Here is a 15,258-nt window from a genome sequence, read left to right on the forward strand (position 1 = left end):
CGCATTGTCATCCGGGTCATCCTCATCCGGATCTTCCTATAAAGCACACATTATCCGGACTGCCTTAAAGAAGAGCAAACGACGCTTACAAAACATAGACATCTGAACGGCTTCCATTAATGCGCCCGCTCCACAATACATCCGGATAACCAACATGGGCTATCCGGATATGATTGTCAGGATCATTGACTAAAGTAAAGCGAGTCTTACATGCTATCGCAACAAACCAGCCATGGCCCACGTCCCATCACCTGCAGAGTGAAAGGACGAGTTGAGATGACAACAAGTCACTTCCCACGATCATTCTACATGATCACTTCCCACGATCTCTGACAGCAGCATCACCTACCACGGTTTCTAACAGCCGCCAGTAGGGTGGCGATGACCATGCTGCCTCCGAATGTCATCATGACAAACATATAATATCTCCTCACCATTAATGAGAGGAACAGTACTCCTGGCACTATATATAAACCTTCACACGAAGAGGAAGGTAATCTCCTAAGACCTAGAAAAAGGCCAACTGACTTATATCTCCCTCTCTAACCATGGCTAACAAAACCATCGGAGGGTGCGTCCGGACACCTTGTCCGGATGTCTTTTGCAGGTATAACGACTGAATCAAAGAACCTATATTGGTTGAGATTGCGCATCCATCCATTTGGCAACTACGTGGAACACCAGGAGCGCGAGGTATCAACAATATTCTCTTGTATTTAAAATTATCAATTCAACTATTCATATGTTCATGGCCAACCTCAAGGTTGGAGGTTACTTAGCCGGTTCCCTAATCCGCTTTGAAAGATCTGTCGGCAACTCAGCCTTCAGTGTAATAGATACTTCCCTATGCTATGTTTGGCTCCTATAAAATTTGAAGGAAAATATAAGGGAAAGAAAATACAAAGAAAAAGTAGAAGAAAATAAAAAAATGGATTAAAAGTTGATAAATTATTTTTTTTGTTACTTCAAACTCATTTTATTTATTTTAATTCGATTAAATAATTTAAAAATACATAAGTTTTTAATTAATTTTAATTATATTTGATTTTCTTTGATATTTTTTATAGGATAACCAAATATAAAAAAATAAATTTTCTTTACATTTTTTATCTTTCCTTATTATTTTCGAAACCAAACATAACCCTAGTTTCTGGATGTTCATAGAAGCGTTGGAGCATGGCTGGTTCCAACTCATCCTCTAAAGGATTCAAAAACACTTTTTAGTCAACATTATCGGCCTTCTTCCTTCCCCTTTCCTTTTTTCTTTTTAATTGAAAGTTGAAAGTTGTAAGAAGATTCATAAAATGCCTTTAATGAGTTAAAAAAAATAAAGTAAATGCATGCATGCATCCATATCCAATGGTCAACACCTACTAAAGTAAATGCCTAAATTTTGCATCTTCCACCTAAGGATGAAAATAAATTTTAATTAATCGAAAGATTTCTTACTACTATGAAGAAGAGGCAGCAAGGATGCTGAACTTGACTCTCTTATTCACCAACCCATCTCCCACTCTCAGGCCATGCATCCATGTCTTTTGTAGTGAGCATGCATGCTCGAAGACAAAAATTCCTAGGTATACCAAGAACAACTTGAAGCTCTTCTTGCTAGAATTCTTCTGCAAATGATGTTTGTTATACCAAAAACTGAGATTGGAAGCTATTTCTGTTTGAACATCTGCAGATTCTTATGCAAAGATGCAGTTCATTTACCAGTATTAATTGAAGGCTTAGGTGATGTTTGTTTTTTTGGCTTTTTGTTGAAAGCAATTTAGTTTTATAATTTAGGTTGTTTGTTTTTCTACTTTTTCATGACTTATTATAAACTTTTTACTAAATAGAAAAAACCAAAATATATAACTTTTTCTAAATAGAAAAAATAACATATTGGTTTTTTTTACTTTTTAATACTTAATAGAAATAAAATACTGCAAAAACAAATAACTTAATATTTAACACTATTAAGCATTAAGGTTCTATTTAGAATTAAGTAAAAAAACAAACACCACCAGATGACAACTTAATTCCATGCACAGAGTTGGAACTGCTGCCAGCCTCGATGGTTCAAATTCAACAAAAGACAAAAGATTGGTATGGTTGATTATCAGAATTTATCCATAAATTTTTATTTGGGAAAAATATGTTTATGATAAAAAAATAATATATATAAAATAGGAGTTCAAATTTATAAAATACTAATTTTAAATAATTATTTATAAATAATTAACATTTTTATGTATTTTTTTTATCAAAGATAATATTTTTTACGGTTCAAATATTATTTTTTAATAATATAAATATTATTTTGTATTATTATAGATATTATTTTTATATGTGAGTGTATAAAATTTAAATTATTTTTAAAATATTCTTATTTTATAATAATATTTATATAAAGGTGTGAAAACTCATTTTTATAATACGCGATTTAATTAATTTGCTTGTCGGCAACTTATTGAAATGGAGGAGGACTTTATTACCAATAATATAATTTTTTTTCCTTCTTCTTCATATTTTCTTAATAAAAAATAAAAAAAAATAATAATTTGTAATAGTCTTGAATTTTAATACTCCTATATGACAAATCAATTCACAAGACAACATATGTAGGGCTTAAATCTCTCTCCTTTCCATCTAGTACTTTTTTTTATTTGAAATTCCACATCAACAATACTTCTTTGATTTTCATCCTTATCCGAACCCCAAAGAAAATCAACATGCAAAAGCCAACAAACTTTTTCCTTTCAACCAAACACTTTTATGCATTAAAATGATTTCAATTTAAGAGTATTTAGTTACCAAAATTTTAATTATATTTGTAAGAACACTATAAATTTTAACCATTAAAATATTAAATTACACGTGGATATGAATTAAATAGTATTAGGCTTAATTAATCCTTTTTTCCCCAAGAAACTTAATTAATTCTTCAATAAAAACGGTTGTGTTAGTGTCTTTTAAAAATTAGTGTTGAATTTATATTTTATAATATGAAAAAGAAAAGTAAAACAACGTGTGATTTTGAAAACTTAATGGTCGGATTTTGACAAATCTTATGAAAATTCAATATGGAAAAACAAACAAAAAGTAAAGTAAAAAGCTTTGATGCAATTAATGATGGCTTAGATAAGTCAACCCGTGAACCATCCTTCCAATGGGAGCTTGGAAAATTTGTATATACACTAATGTTTTATTTTTAAAACTTTTTCTTTTCTTTTATAGGTTTTTTTTAATCATATATTTAAAAGTTAACGAAAATATCTATTTAATAATTATTTTCAAAAATAGTATTTTATTCTTCAAAATAAAAATTTAAAAATAGGTTTAATAACAAATTTTTTTGTTGATTTTTTTTAATTATTTTCACTTATTTTATAAAGATTGTTTTAAATAATAATTATAAATAAAAATAATAAAAATAAAAATTTGATATAAAAATTATATTTAAAATATATTTACAAAATATTTAAAACATATTAAAAATATTTTACATTTCCTATTAGATTTTTTTTCTATAAAATATCTAAAAATATTTCTCAAAAACAATTTTTTTTAAAAAATTACCAAATAGGTCCTAAATTTTTTTAGGACAATGAAAATTAATGCTTTATTTGAATCATTAATGCAATGCTTGGTTTTAAAAAAAGTATTCAGAAAAAATAATAAAAATATTGATTTTTTTTTTTCATATTTGATTTAAAATACGAAAATAAAAAAAATAAATATAATTAAAATTTTATATATTTTAATTTTCAAGTATTTTATAAAATAACTAAAGCTACTTTTTTGTATTTTTCCAATATTAAACAAAATTTCAAATTTTCATTTTTGTCACATGTCTGACTTTCTATTCATGAATTTCCTGGAGAGTCATCAACGAGACAACGACAACAATAATTTAATGAAAAGAAATCAAGGAAAGATAATGCGCAGCCATGACCGTACCATCATGAGGTTGAACATTCAAAGCTTCTCCTCTTCAAAAACCACCCGTGAATCCCTGCCTCCAACTCATTCAATTCAGTGTAGAGCGAACCAGTCAATCAAGAGTTGCTACAGAGGAAATTCATGGATTCTTCGTCTCTTCTCCTCTTGTTATTTCTGGGTTTCTTTTGTTTTTCTGAGTTCACATCCCATGCTCAACTTATTCCAGAAGATGAAGGTATCACCACTGTAATCTCACTTTTGTCTTTCCATTTCTGGTGAAAATGAAACTTGGGTTTTGTTGGAATTTGTTGTTAAAGAAATTTGAGGAAAAAGAGAAGTAAATTTGGTTTTTTCGAGCTATCTGTGCTTTGTTTAATACTTCAATGCTATACTTTTTTGGAATCTCGTGGATTTCTCATGGTTTGGGATCTGAGAATTTTGATACCGCTGTTTGTCTCACAGTTCTTTAATTTTTTTCATGTTCTGGGAATTCTCATAGCAGCAGAAAAGTAGGCATATCAAATTATTTTTTATTTTCTTTTTTGAAATTTTCCTCTGCTTTCTCTGCTACCAAACGTTGGCGTATATCATTCTGCTGGAACATTCTTTGTCCCTCTGCGCTAGCAAATTTTTGATCTGAAACCATAAGCTACGTTTGGTTACCCGAAAATAAGAAATAGATTTAAATTAAATAAATTATTTTTGTATGTTTTTTTTTCCACTTATTTTCCTCCGTTGTATAAAAATTAAACATTTAAAGATATATAAAATGTTAAAAAAAGACTCAGAAAATCACTTGAAATTAATATTGAAATCAGCTCTGATTCAGTCCCATTTCCAGTTGTTGGGCTTTTTGGGCCCACCTGAATTAATATTTAGGTCCACCAATTTGTCTTGATTTGAGATTAGAAGATGGTGGCAACTGGCAAGTGAGGATGATATTTTTGGGTTGGAAATATCAGAAATCTCCTCCTTAGTGTTCTTAAGAGTATCATGGACATCATAGGGCACCTTGGGAGCTTTTGGGCAGTAAATGAATCATAGTATCAGAATCCTTTATTTATTTATTTATTTTAAATGATGAAGAACCCACCTCCTACAACAGTGAGACATTTATTTCAACTGCAGGCAAAGCAAACCCAGTGATGGGCGTGTGTGAAAGTAGGATAGTCTCAAAAGATGATAAAAGAAAATTTTGTGGGATGGGGGTTGTTGTGTCTCTGAAAAAAAACTCTAGTTCCATATTCGGTTACTTATACAGGGTTTTGTTATGCTGCATGTAATGTTTCTGATGAAGAATCAATATTAGAAAAACATCCCACATTTTTCATAGACCTAGTTTTGTATTTGCTTATAGACGAGATTTGTTTTTAGAAGAGACTGAGACTCATGTCATGCTAAAATCTCAAGCTCGAATAGCTCCCATTATCTGATATACGAGTTTTCCTTGACCATTTCTGGGGTCCATGTAGAAAATGAGAAGGGTTATGGATTGTTGTTCAATGCTAGTGTGAAATCAACTGATCTCAAAAATCAAAGACACAGAAAAAGAACAACATTGGTATGGAGAAGTCTTCACCATATAAAATGCATGTGAAAAACATGATGGCCGATGTTTTGGACTAAAGATACATATATTTTCTTTCCTAACTTCTGCTGATAAGAGCCTTGCAACAAAGTCCATGCCTTAAGAATAGGTCATTCATGTAGCTTACATGGTGGGATCACTTCAAAGGAGAGGTCATGTGGAAGTAAAATTTAATGTAGTATAGATTATTGGATTGTTTTAGTAGAGGTTTGGTTACTTATCAGCAATAATACTTTAAAATTTGGTAACATTAGAACTTACTTTAAGATTGAAATTGAACGCAGAGGATTACACTTCATAGAGTTGTTATTACTAATCATTCTTTTTATATACATTTATCAATCCATTTGGTTGACCATTTTGCATCTACTCTGTAACAGTGCAAACTCTTAGAACAATATCCTCAAAGCTAAACAACAAACATTGGAACATAGGCCAAACTTCATGCAGTGAAGGCTTCAATGTAACCATCACGGAGGATAGGTCCAGCAATGTCACATGCAACTGTACCTCCAATGGCGGAACTGTTTGCCATGTCGTAACCATGTATGCTTTTCTTCTCTTGTTCTTCCCTGGCATAATACATATATAAAAAAATTCAATCCATTAGATTAATGGTAAAGTAATTGCATGAGTATATGGAATGGAATATTATTTGCTTAATGTTAATAGGAAACAATTAATGACATTTTTGGATTACAGAGGCATTATTTTTCCTTTCTTGTGGATTTTCACTTGCTCATAATGCTAGTGCTAAAGGGTAAATGTTGGTTTCCACATTGTTGGATCAAAGCTTCAAATGATCGTTTATATTGATTACTAGGTTTCCTGCCATAACTTTGACCTTTTCCATTTTTTAAGATAAAATTGAATGTCTATTTTTTTATTATATATATTATAATAAATAGTGTGAACGATCTATAAAAGAATTGATTCAGTTTGATTCCTCAATTGAATCAATAATATCTCTAGAGTCCAGTTCTTCCCAATACTATGAGTGAGAGAAAATGCAAAGACAATTAAAGCAGCCCAAGCAAGACTTACTGATGTAGGACGGACTGAAGTCCAATGTCCCACATTGGCTGATTGCTAACGTTGGTTGGACCTTATATGTGGGGCTACCTCTATCCCCATTAGCTTAAGTTTTTGGGAGTATATGTGGTTCTGCAACATTTGGTATCAAAGCAAAGTTTGGCCTAGTTTGCCCTATGATCGATGACATGTGCGTCAACAACTGAGTGGGGGTGTTTGACATAAGATAGATGGAAGTCCAATGTGCCACATCAGTTGATTACTAACATTGGTTGGGCCTTATATGTGGGGTTACCTCTATCCTGCATTAGCTTAAGTTTTTGGGAGTGTATGTGGTCTTTTCATCACTTACTATATCAATGTGAATTATGCTCCCTATCTCTATGAATACGAAGGAAATTTTTCATTATTACTTGCTAATAATAATGGAATCGATGGCGCAAAGTCAACAAAGGATTTTGACCCCACACCATTGATGAACCAATCCCATAAATCCATTCATAACAAAACAAATTCTTATAGGATTTCTAGTAAAATCAGAAAACATTAAGCACAAGCAGAATATGCTTGGGTATGAGCACTTTCGCCCAACTACCAAGTCTAGTTATTTTGTTATATATCAGTTGCATTTTTCCTTTTCTTATTCTTTTTGCTTCCTTTTGTGAATTACAGCCTACTGAAGGGTCTTGATTTGAATGGAACTTTACCTGATGAGTTTGGAGATCTTCCTTATTTGCAAGTACTGTAAGTGACATGTTTCTCTACATTGGGAAGTCAACTGACCAAATTTGCCTTGATGTTTCATTAGGTTTTTTCAACTTATGAAACAAATTTCTTAACTCATCAATACCTTAATCCCTATTACATGGGGTTGGCAGTTTCACTAAGCTACATGGATTTTGTTTTTCCTTTTTTTTTTTTTAAATAATAATAAGTGCAGACAAATGTTAAAACAAATGATCTCATTTCAGTTTTGTTGTGGTGATTACCAACTTTGTGTTTAAGTGCTATGTAATAAGAATGGACCGGATAAACTGTCATGGGACACCCAAATAATACCTGAAAATTTATTTGATCATCATCATAGGATCTAGTTTTTGAAATTGTACAGTCACCTCCAGTATCTGACTTGAACCCAACTACCTTTTACTAAGAGTGGCCCCTTTTATCCAGTGACCATGTAAATTAAGATAATGCTAAGGAATTATTCTTCTTTTACTAAACAGTGATCTCTCCCGCAACTATATCAATGGATCGATCCCTGCTAGTTTTGGTCGGCTTTCTCTTACCAATCTGTAAGTTCTGATTAATTTCACTTGCACTTGTGAGGTGAGGATCTTGTTTTCCAGTAATTTTGTTCTCAGTTTGGAATCTTTAAACGTTTGGTACACTGCAGCTCTCTTTTTGGAAACAGAATCTCTGGGTCGATTCCTGATGAAATCAGTAATATCAGTACACTTGAGGAGCTGTAAGTTATGAAATGGAGTTGAATATCTATTAGAGAAATTAATGGTGCCCAACCTTGATTATAAATCCAAATTTACTTTTCCAGGGTCTTGGAAGCTAATCAGCTTGGAGAACAACTCCCTCCAAGTCTTGGAAAATTGAGTTATTTAAAAAGACTGTAAGAATGCTGTTCTCATCCCATTCTTTATATGCATATTAATCGTTCATTTCTTTTATTTCAAATAATCACTAAGTCCTTGTATTCTGGTTGTAGTCTGCTTAGCTGCCAAAATGCCCAAAAACCATTTTGAGGAAGCTAATTTTATTTTTTATTTATCAGAAACAGAATATAATATATATATATATATATATATATATATATATATATATATATATATATATATATATATTGATAACAATAAAGTTGAAGAGAAGGAAAAGAGGTGCTTCCCTCAATGTACAAAACCTGATCAAAGTAAAAGTATAAAGTATACCCTCCACTGTACAAGGAGAAATACTTATAAAAGCACGTACAAAGACTCTCAAAAATCAAAGACTTTTATAATCCATTTTGTGTGATGAAATGGCTCATGGATATGGTGTGGATATGGTGATTGTATAGTTGGTAGAGTTCATTTTCAGTTGCATGATTGCTTACTTTTGAGTTCATTTACTTTGAGTTGATGAAAATAATGGGAAGATGGATTTTCATATATCTGAAAGTGCAATCCACCTTTTTTGTTCCTTTATCTCCAGGGTGAATCATCAGAAATATTACCAAGAAGACAAATATAGGCAAACATGACTATGAACTGACAGATGGAAATTCATATAGGCTATTTCTATTTTTCTAACATTAAGAAACCAAGTTTAGTATTCATTAATTCATCCTATGATGAAATGGAGATGTAGAGTATGATTTGTAATGCTTCATAGAGAATAGAAGTAATGATGATAAGGACTAATCTGCTGGGTATTTACACCTTGTGCTTTTAATGCCAAAGTTCATCATTTGGGAAGTAACTTTGTTTGGAGGGGGATTAACAGTGTTGGGGAATTATTTTTCTTAATGTTTTCAACAAAAGACTTTGCATTGACCATCTATTCTGGTGGTGTTGTCTGCTTACTATTTCCAGGGAATTCATCTGTTTTTTTTTTTTTTTTTTCATTTTCTTCTTTTGGTGCTCCTACAGTGTTCTCTCTGCAAACAATTTCACAGGAGCAATACCAGAAAATTTTCACAATCTCAAGAACCTAACTGATTTGTAAGTGGTATAATTATATGGACATTTATCCTTTTATGCAAATTTAGAATTTTCTGAACTCCATGTACCATTTGTAGTAGGATAGATGGGAATAATTTATCTGGGAAGATACCAGATTGGATTGGGAATTGGACCAAACTTGAGAAACTGTGAGTATTATACTTCATTTCATTTATCTGCCATTTTGTCCACTTAGAAAAATTTCATAAAAGCTCAGCTAAATTCTCTAGTAATCTATAAACATATTAAATTGTTGCAGGTATCTGCAAGGCACATCAATGAACGGGCCCATTCCTTCTATTATATCCCAGTTGAAAAACTTAACCGAGTTGTGAGCATGTGTTCCACTATCTAATAGTTGCTGTATTCAGTTCATGATGTTATTCAAGATTAAAATTCAATTCATAGAAATTTAAGTATTTAATTTGTTTTGCTGTATTTTAATCGTCAGGTTAATATCTGATTTGAGTGGACCGACTACATCTTTCCCCAATTTGGAGCATATGAATAACTTAAAAACATTGTGAGTTGAAAATAGATATATTTCATGAATCATGACAGGCTGCAGTCCTCCTAAGTTATCCACTTTTTGTTCCATTAACTTATCAAGATGTTTTACTCATTTGTGTTATGCAGGGTGATGAGAAATTGCTCCATTACAGGTGAAATCCCAGAATACATTGGAAATATTGAAAGTTTAAAACTTTTGTAAGTTTTTTTGAATGGACATTCTTAGAGATGTTCTTAATTTTCTTCATTGGTATGTATATAAGAAGAAGAAAAATATAATCAGGATATAATTCTCCTATGACATACAATCAGTAAATTGCATAGTTATATCGACACAGCTTCTTTTCTGATTCATGTTGAACTTTTTGCTTGCAGAGACCTGACCTTCAACAAACTGAATGGTAAAATTCCAGAGAGCTTTAAGCAAGAAAACAAGGAGAAAACAAAACTCGATTTCATGTAAGTTAAATACTTGTAATAAAGTACAAGTCTAAATATCCAGAAATCTACATTTTATGTGCTCCTTAACCAGTCATTTTTATCCATTAATAGCTTGTTTAATTATAACTGAGATATGATGCTCTCTATGTACACAGGTTTCTCACCAACAACTCACTGACTGGAGAAGTGCCCAGCTGGATAATATCAGACACTGAAAACAAAATGTTAGTATTTCTCAGTCTCCAGTTGTTCTGATTTGGCTACGATATCATTCATGTATTGTACAATGTTACATACACATGTGGTCTCTTTTTATCAGTGGTTCTTTGAAACCAAATTAATATTTCAGTCTCTCATTCAATCAAGAAATATAACACTAACTCCATTTCAATCTCGGTTGCAGTGATTTATCTTACAACAATTTTACAGGGCCGCCCATTGGTTCTTGCGTATACCCCGTGTAAGCTTTCTTCCATCCATTATTTGTACATTTTATTCTGTTTTTCCCTCATCTTCTTCCAACATTTATTCATGGCTCCACAGGAACTTGGTCTCCAGTTATGCATCTTCAGCAAGAGACATGTAAGCTCTTTAATTTCTAGCACATTCATCTGTTTTTTTGGATTTTTTTTTTCTATAGGCAAAAGAAGAATTTATTAAAAATGCCAGAAAAATACTGAATTTCCCAATTTCCCAACCTACTTATTGGCCATCAGCTTTTTTTACATGTGCATTCAACATTAGAATTATAAACAAGAGAGACTGAATCAAAGTTTACTTTGTAGGACCCCTCGGTGCTTACAGAAGGATCTCCCATGCTCTGGAAAAGCCGAACGTAAGCTTTTGTAACCTATTGTACTCTGTTAGTATGAAGTGGCAAATAAGTTGAATCTCTGCCTTGATTCCAATTACATCAAATTGCAGACTATTCCTTGTATATCAATTGTGGAGGAGACAAAATAACTTCAAAGAAAGGGAAGAAATATGAAAAAGACGATGGAATTGAGGGTGCATCACAGTTCTCTATTGATAGTACAAACAAATGGGCTTATAGCAGTACAGGGGCTTTCATAGGCAAAACGGATCATAGTTACCTAGCCAAAAACACATCTGCTTTGAAGTCAGAGGATGCAGAGATCTACCAAACTGCTCGTCTTGCTCCCATCTCACTCAAGTATTATGGGCTTTGCTTGCGAAAGGGCCCTTATAAAGTGCGACTCCACTTTGCTGAAATCATGTTTTCTAATAACCAGACATTTGGTAGCCTTGGGAGGCGCTTGTTCGATGTTTCAATTCAAGTGAGTGAAAAATATCAATTTCATTATCTCTATTCCAAATATGTAAAGAACTGACTGTACTTTCTACAGGGAACTGTAGTTTTAAGGGATTTTAATATCATGGAAGAAGCTGAAGGTGCCGGTAATGGCATTTATAGGGATTTTGATGCTTCTGTTAATGGTAGCACTCTGGAGATCCACTTATACTGGACAGGCAAAGGGACTAATTCCATTCCGGAAAAAGGTGTATATGGACCTCTTATATCTGCTATTGCAGTGACACCAAGTGAGCTTATCTCATATTCCGGGTTTTACTACTTCTCTTGCCACTAGCTTGTCATGGTGTTATATATCTTACTGTTCTTGTAGATTTTGATCCCAACCCGGGGCTGTCTGTTGGAGGTATTATCGGCATTGTGATAGCTTCATGTGTGGTCCTCGTATTGATTTTGGTACTCCTACGAATGAAAGGCTACTTAGGAGGAAAAGACCTCGAAGATAGAGGTGAGATTAATCATGCAGGAAATTTGAGACTGTAATGCCTTACCTCTTTGAAATTGTGACAATACTTCGGAAATATTTGGAACTCTCTGTGCTTGTTTTTCACCAATTTTATTTCACTTGTTACAGAACTACGTGAGCTAGGAACTGGTTATTTTAGTTTACGACAGATCAAAGCTGCTACCAATAACTTTGACTCTGCAAATAAGATTGGTGAAGGTGGATTTGGCCCAGTTTACAAGGTAGTTGCAGATTTGGATTTTTCTTTAACAACTGTATGCTAAAGTAGTTATTAAGAGGGAAATGCAATACTTTTCTGCAGCTATCTCATATCCTTACATTATCTGAGTTCTTGATCTTAGGGTGTACTGCCAGATGGTTCAGTAATTGCTATTAAGCAGCTCTCGTCTAAATCGAAGCAAGGGAACCGAGAATTTGTAAATGAAATAGGCATGATATCTGCCTTACAACACCCAAATCTTGTGAAGCTTTATGGCTGTTGTATTGAAGGGAACCAGTTGTCGCTCATATACGAATATTTGGAAAACAATTGTCTTGCACGTGCACTTTTTGGTAAATGCTTCACTAGAATTTTGTATTCCATTTTATTATATTTCAACAATGAATATTATGACTTAAGCCTCTCCCTCGACCACTTGTAGATCGCAATGAACAGCGGCTAAATTTGGACTGGCCAACTAGGAAGAAGATATGCTTGGGGATAGCAAGAGGATTGGCATATCTTCATGAGGAGTCAAGATTGAAAATTGTTCATAGAGATATAAAGGCAACAAATGTGCTGCTTGATAAGAATCTAAATGCTAAGATATCTGACTTTGGCTTGGCTAAGCTGGATGAAGACGAGAACACCCATATCAGCACACGGATAGCTGGAACCATGTGAGTGTTTTTGTTCATTTCCTCCTTTTATTAGCTTCCCTATATCAAATTTGTATATGATATAAGATTATGACTTTGGCACTGAAAATGTGGAGATTAATTTCTTCTATGCATTTGAATCCATGTCAGATAAATAAAAAATTGATACAATGAGACGGAAGTGACCTTGATCGATAGAAAACTTAGTCAACCACTAAAGTATGGAATTTCCAACTAGCAGTTCTTTTTTCCATTTTAGGTTTAAGAAGCTCATTCACTTCATTGTTTATTCTGTAAAGTCGATTATTGAAACAGTTCTAGAAAAGTCTATTATTGAGAATTTGTTGCTACAAAATCTGAAGTATCAGTGGCTTCCAGGCATAAGTTGTCATATGAACCTCAAAAGGAAATGGGGTGATCTTCTTTTTGCGGTTTTAGAGAAGCAGAATTTAGTAATACTGTCGAGTTTCTGAAGTGGGTTTCATGCATATTCAGAAAATTTTTCCTCTCAAACATGGTTGATTAGTTCTTCTTGTCCTCTTTCTAACAATAAGTTTTTGCATATATTGATTATATATGTATAGCACAAAACTCACCACTGAGTTGCTGATTTTTCTTCAGAGGATACATGGCTCCTGAATATGCAATGAGGGGTTACTTGACCGACAAAGCAGATGTTTACAGCTTTGGAATTGTTGCTTTAGAGATTGTCAGCGGGAAAAGCAACACCAATTACAGGCCAAAGGAAGAGTTTGTTTATCTTCTTGATTGGGTAAACAATGGATTCTTGCTCATCCTTTTTGCTTTTTCTTTTCTTACCATATGTGCTTATAATGAAGAACGTGTTTCGGGTTCTACATTGTTGGACTGCAGGCTTATGTCCTGCACGAGCAGGGAAATCTTCTGGAGCTGGTGGATCCAAGTCTTGGTTCAAACTACTCAGAGGAGGAGGTGATGAGGATGCTGAACTTGGCCCTCTTATGCACCAACCAATCTCCCACTCTCAGGCCACCCATGTCCTCTGTAGTGAGTATGCTTGACGGCAAAATTGCAGTCCAAGCACCAACAATCAAGCATGATACTATGAACCCGGATATGAGATTCAAAGCCTTTGAGAAGCTCTCACTGGACAGCCAGTCTCATGTCTCAGCATTCTCTGTTGACAATCAGGTCCAAGGCAGCATATCACTTGATGGACCATGGATTGATTCCTCAATTTCCCTCCATAGCAGAGAAGAAACAAGGGACTTTTCTTCATCAAGCAAGCTTCTTACAGGACATCAAGATCTTTACAGTATACATTTGAACTGATCAATGAAAATGAGGTATACTAATAATACTTCCAAGTTGTTCTTGCTTGAAGTTTTCTGCAAGGATGTTTTCTGAAAACTATTTCAAATTGATTCTTGAAGTAGTAGAAGCAGAAATAAGCTTATTTTGTTGTATAATTACAATATTTGTATAAAATTATGTGAATAAGTGCTCCGGTTGAGGCTTGATGAAGAAAAATATTTATATTTCTTTATTTTTCCAACTTACTCCTATGGTGGTAACTCATCATTCCACAGGGAGAAATCAGTATTTTTATTTTATTTTGTTCAACTTTATTTCTGTCGTGTATCCAAAAAAGTTGATGAACGGAAGGAAATAAAAGGTTTTACTCTATTGGGCTTGAGCCCACTTGAATTATAAGACTATACTAAATCCAAAGTCCATTTTCTAGGCTTCAGGCCCAACTGAATTAACTGCGACCCCACCAATTTGTCTTGGTATGATGTGGAATGAGCATCTCTACTCTAATGGGGTTTGGGCCCCCTTGAATTGTCACATTGTTGAACCTAACTTAGACTCAGTCCAATGCCAACTTGTTGAGCTTTTCGCCTACTTGAATTGAGCGGGAGGCCCACCAATTTTTATTGATTTGAGATTCGAAGAAATGATGGTGACAACTAACATGTGAGAAGATGATGTTTTCGTGGTAGAAAATCAGAAAACTCCTTAGGGTTCTTAGACAATCAAAGACATCCAAAGGCACTTGGAAGTTTTTGGTCAGTAAAACAGTCATATATCAAAATTCCTTAGACAAACAAACCTTGATGCCTGTCTTTCAAATTTCCTTAGACAAACAAACCTTGATGCCTGTCTTTTTACCAATCCCCATTTATGTTCCTCTCAATTTCTCTCCCCACCTAACCAACTCTCTTACTGCGCCCCCGCCTCCCCCCCCCCCCCCCCCCACCTTCATACAGATTACATAATTACATTACTTCTATCTATGTGCCCATACAATCAATTTAACCTTAGTCTAACTCTCCTTCCTTCATGGTTCTCTAAACCTCACTTACATTTAGTGTTTTATTACTGTAATTTCTTGTCCTTCATGATTTCTCAT

At 33.5% G+C, this 15,258-nt stretch overlaps 1 protein-coding gene across 1 annotated transcript; it reads left to right on the forward strand.

Moving 5' to 3' along the window:
* The first annotated feature begins 3,894 nt into the window (after positions 1 to 3,894).
* On the forward strand, positions 3,895 to 14,391 carry LOC100246997 (probable LRR receptor-like serine/threonine-protein kinase At1g53440). Its single transcript, XM_002283461.5, has 24 exons — positions 3,895 to 4,162; positions 5,896 to 6,061; positions 7,220 to 7,291; positions 7,774 to 7,842; positions 7,944 to 8,015; positions 8,100 to 8,171; positions 9,187 to 9,258; positions 9,336 to 9,407; positions 9,518 to 9,589; positions 9,710 to 9,781; positions 9,895 to 9,966; positions 10,144 to 10,227; positions 10,365 to 10,433; positions 10,613 to 10,669; positions 10,753 to 10,791; positions 10,995 to 11,044; positions 11,134 to 11,507; positions 11,577 to 11,772; positions 11,856 to 11,990; positions 12,117 to 12,229; positions 12,350 to 12,560; positions 12,650 to 12,887; positions 13,488 to 13,638; positions 13,740 to 14,391. The coding sequence occupies exons 1-24, from the start codon at positions 4,069 to 4,071 to the stop codon at positions 14,175 to 14,177; spliced, it is 3,060 nt and encodes a 1,019-aa protein (XP_002283497.2). The 5' UTR covers positions 3,895 to 4,068; the 3' UTR covers positions 14,178 to 14,391.
* Positions 14,392 to 15,258: the final 867 nt, after the last annotated feature.

Source organism: Vitis vinifera, chromosome 19 (assembly GCF_030704535.1).
Source record: "Vitis vinifera cultivar Pinot Noir 40024 chromosome 19, ASM3070453v1".
Lineage (NCBI taxonomy): Eukaryota > Viridiplantae > Streptophyta > Magnoliopsida > Vitales > Vitaceae > Vitis > Vitis vinifera.

Coding starts and splice junctions, on each gene's coding strand:
- LOC100246997 (XM_002283461.5), top strand. CDS start 4,069: ATGGATTCTTCGTCTCTTCTCCTCTTGTTATTTCTGGGTTTCTTTTGT. Junction 7,292..7,773: donor CTTCCTTATTTGCAAGTACT/GTAAGTGACATG, acceptor TTTACTAAACAG/TGATCTCTCCCGCAACTATA. Junction 12,230..12,349: donor GATTTGGCCCAGTTTACAAG/GTAGTTGCAGAT, acceptor TCTTGATCTTAG/GGTGTACTGCCAGATGGTTC.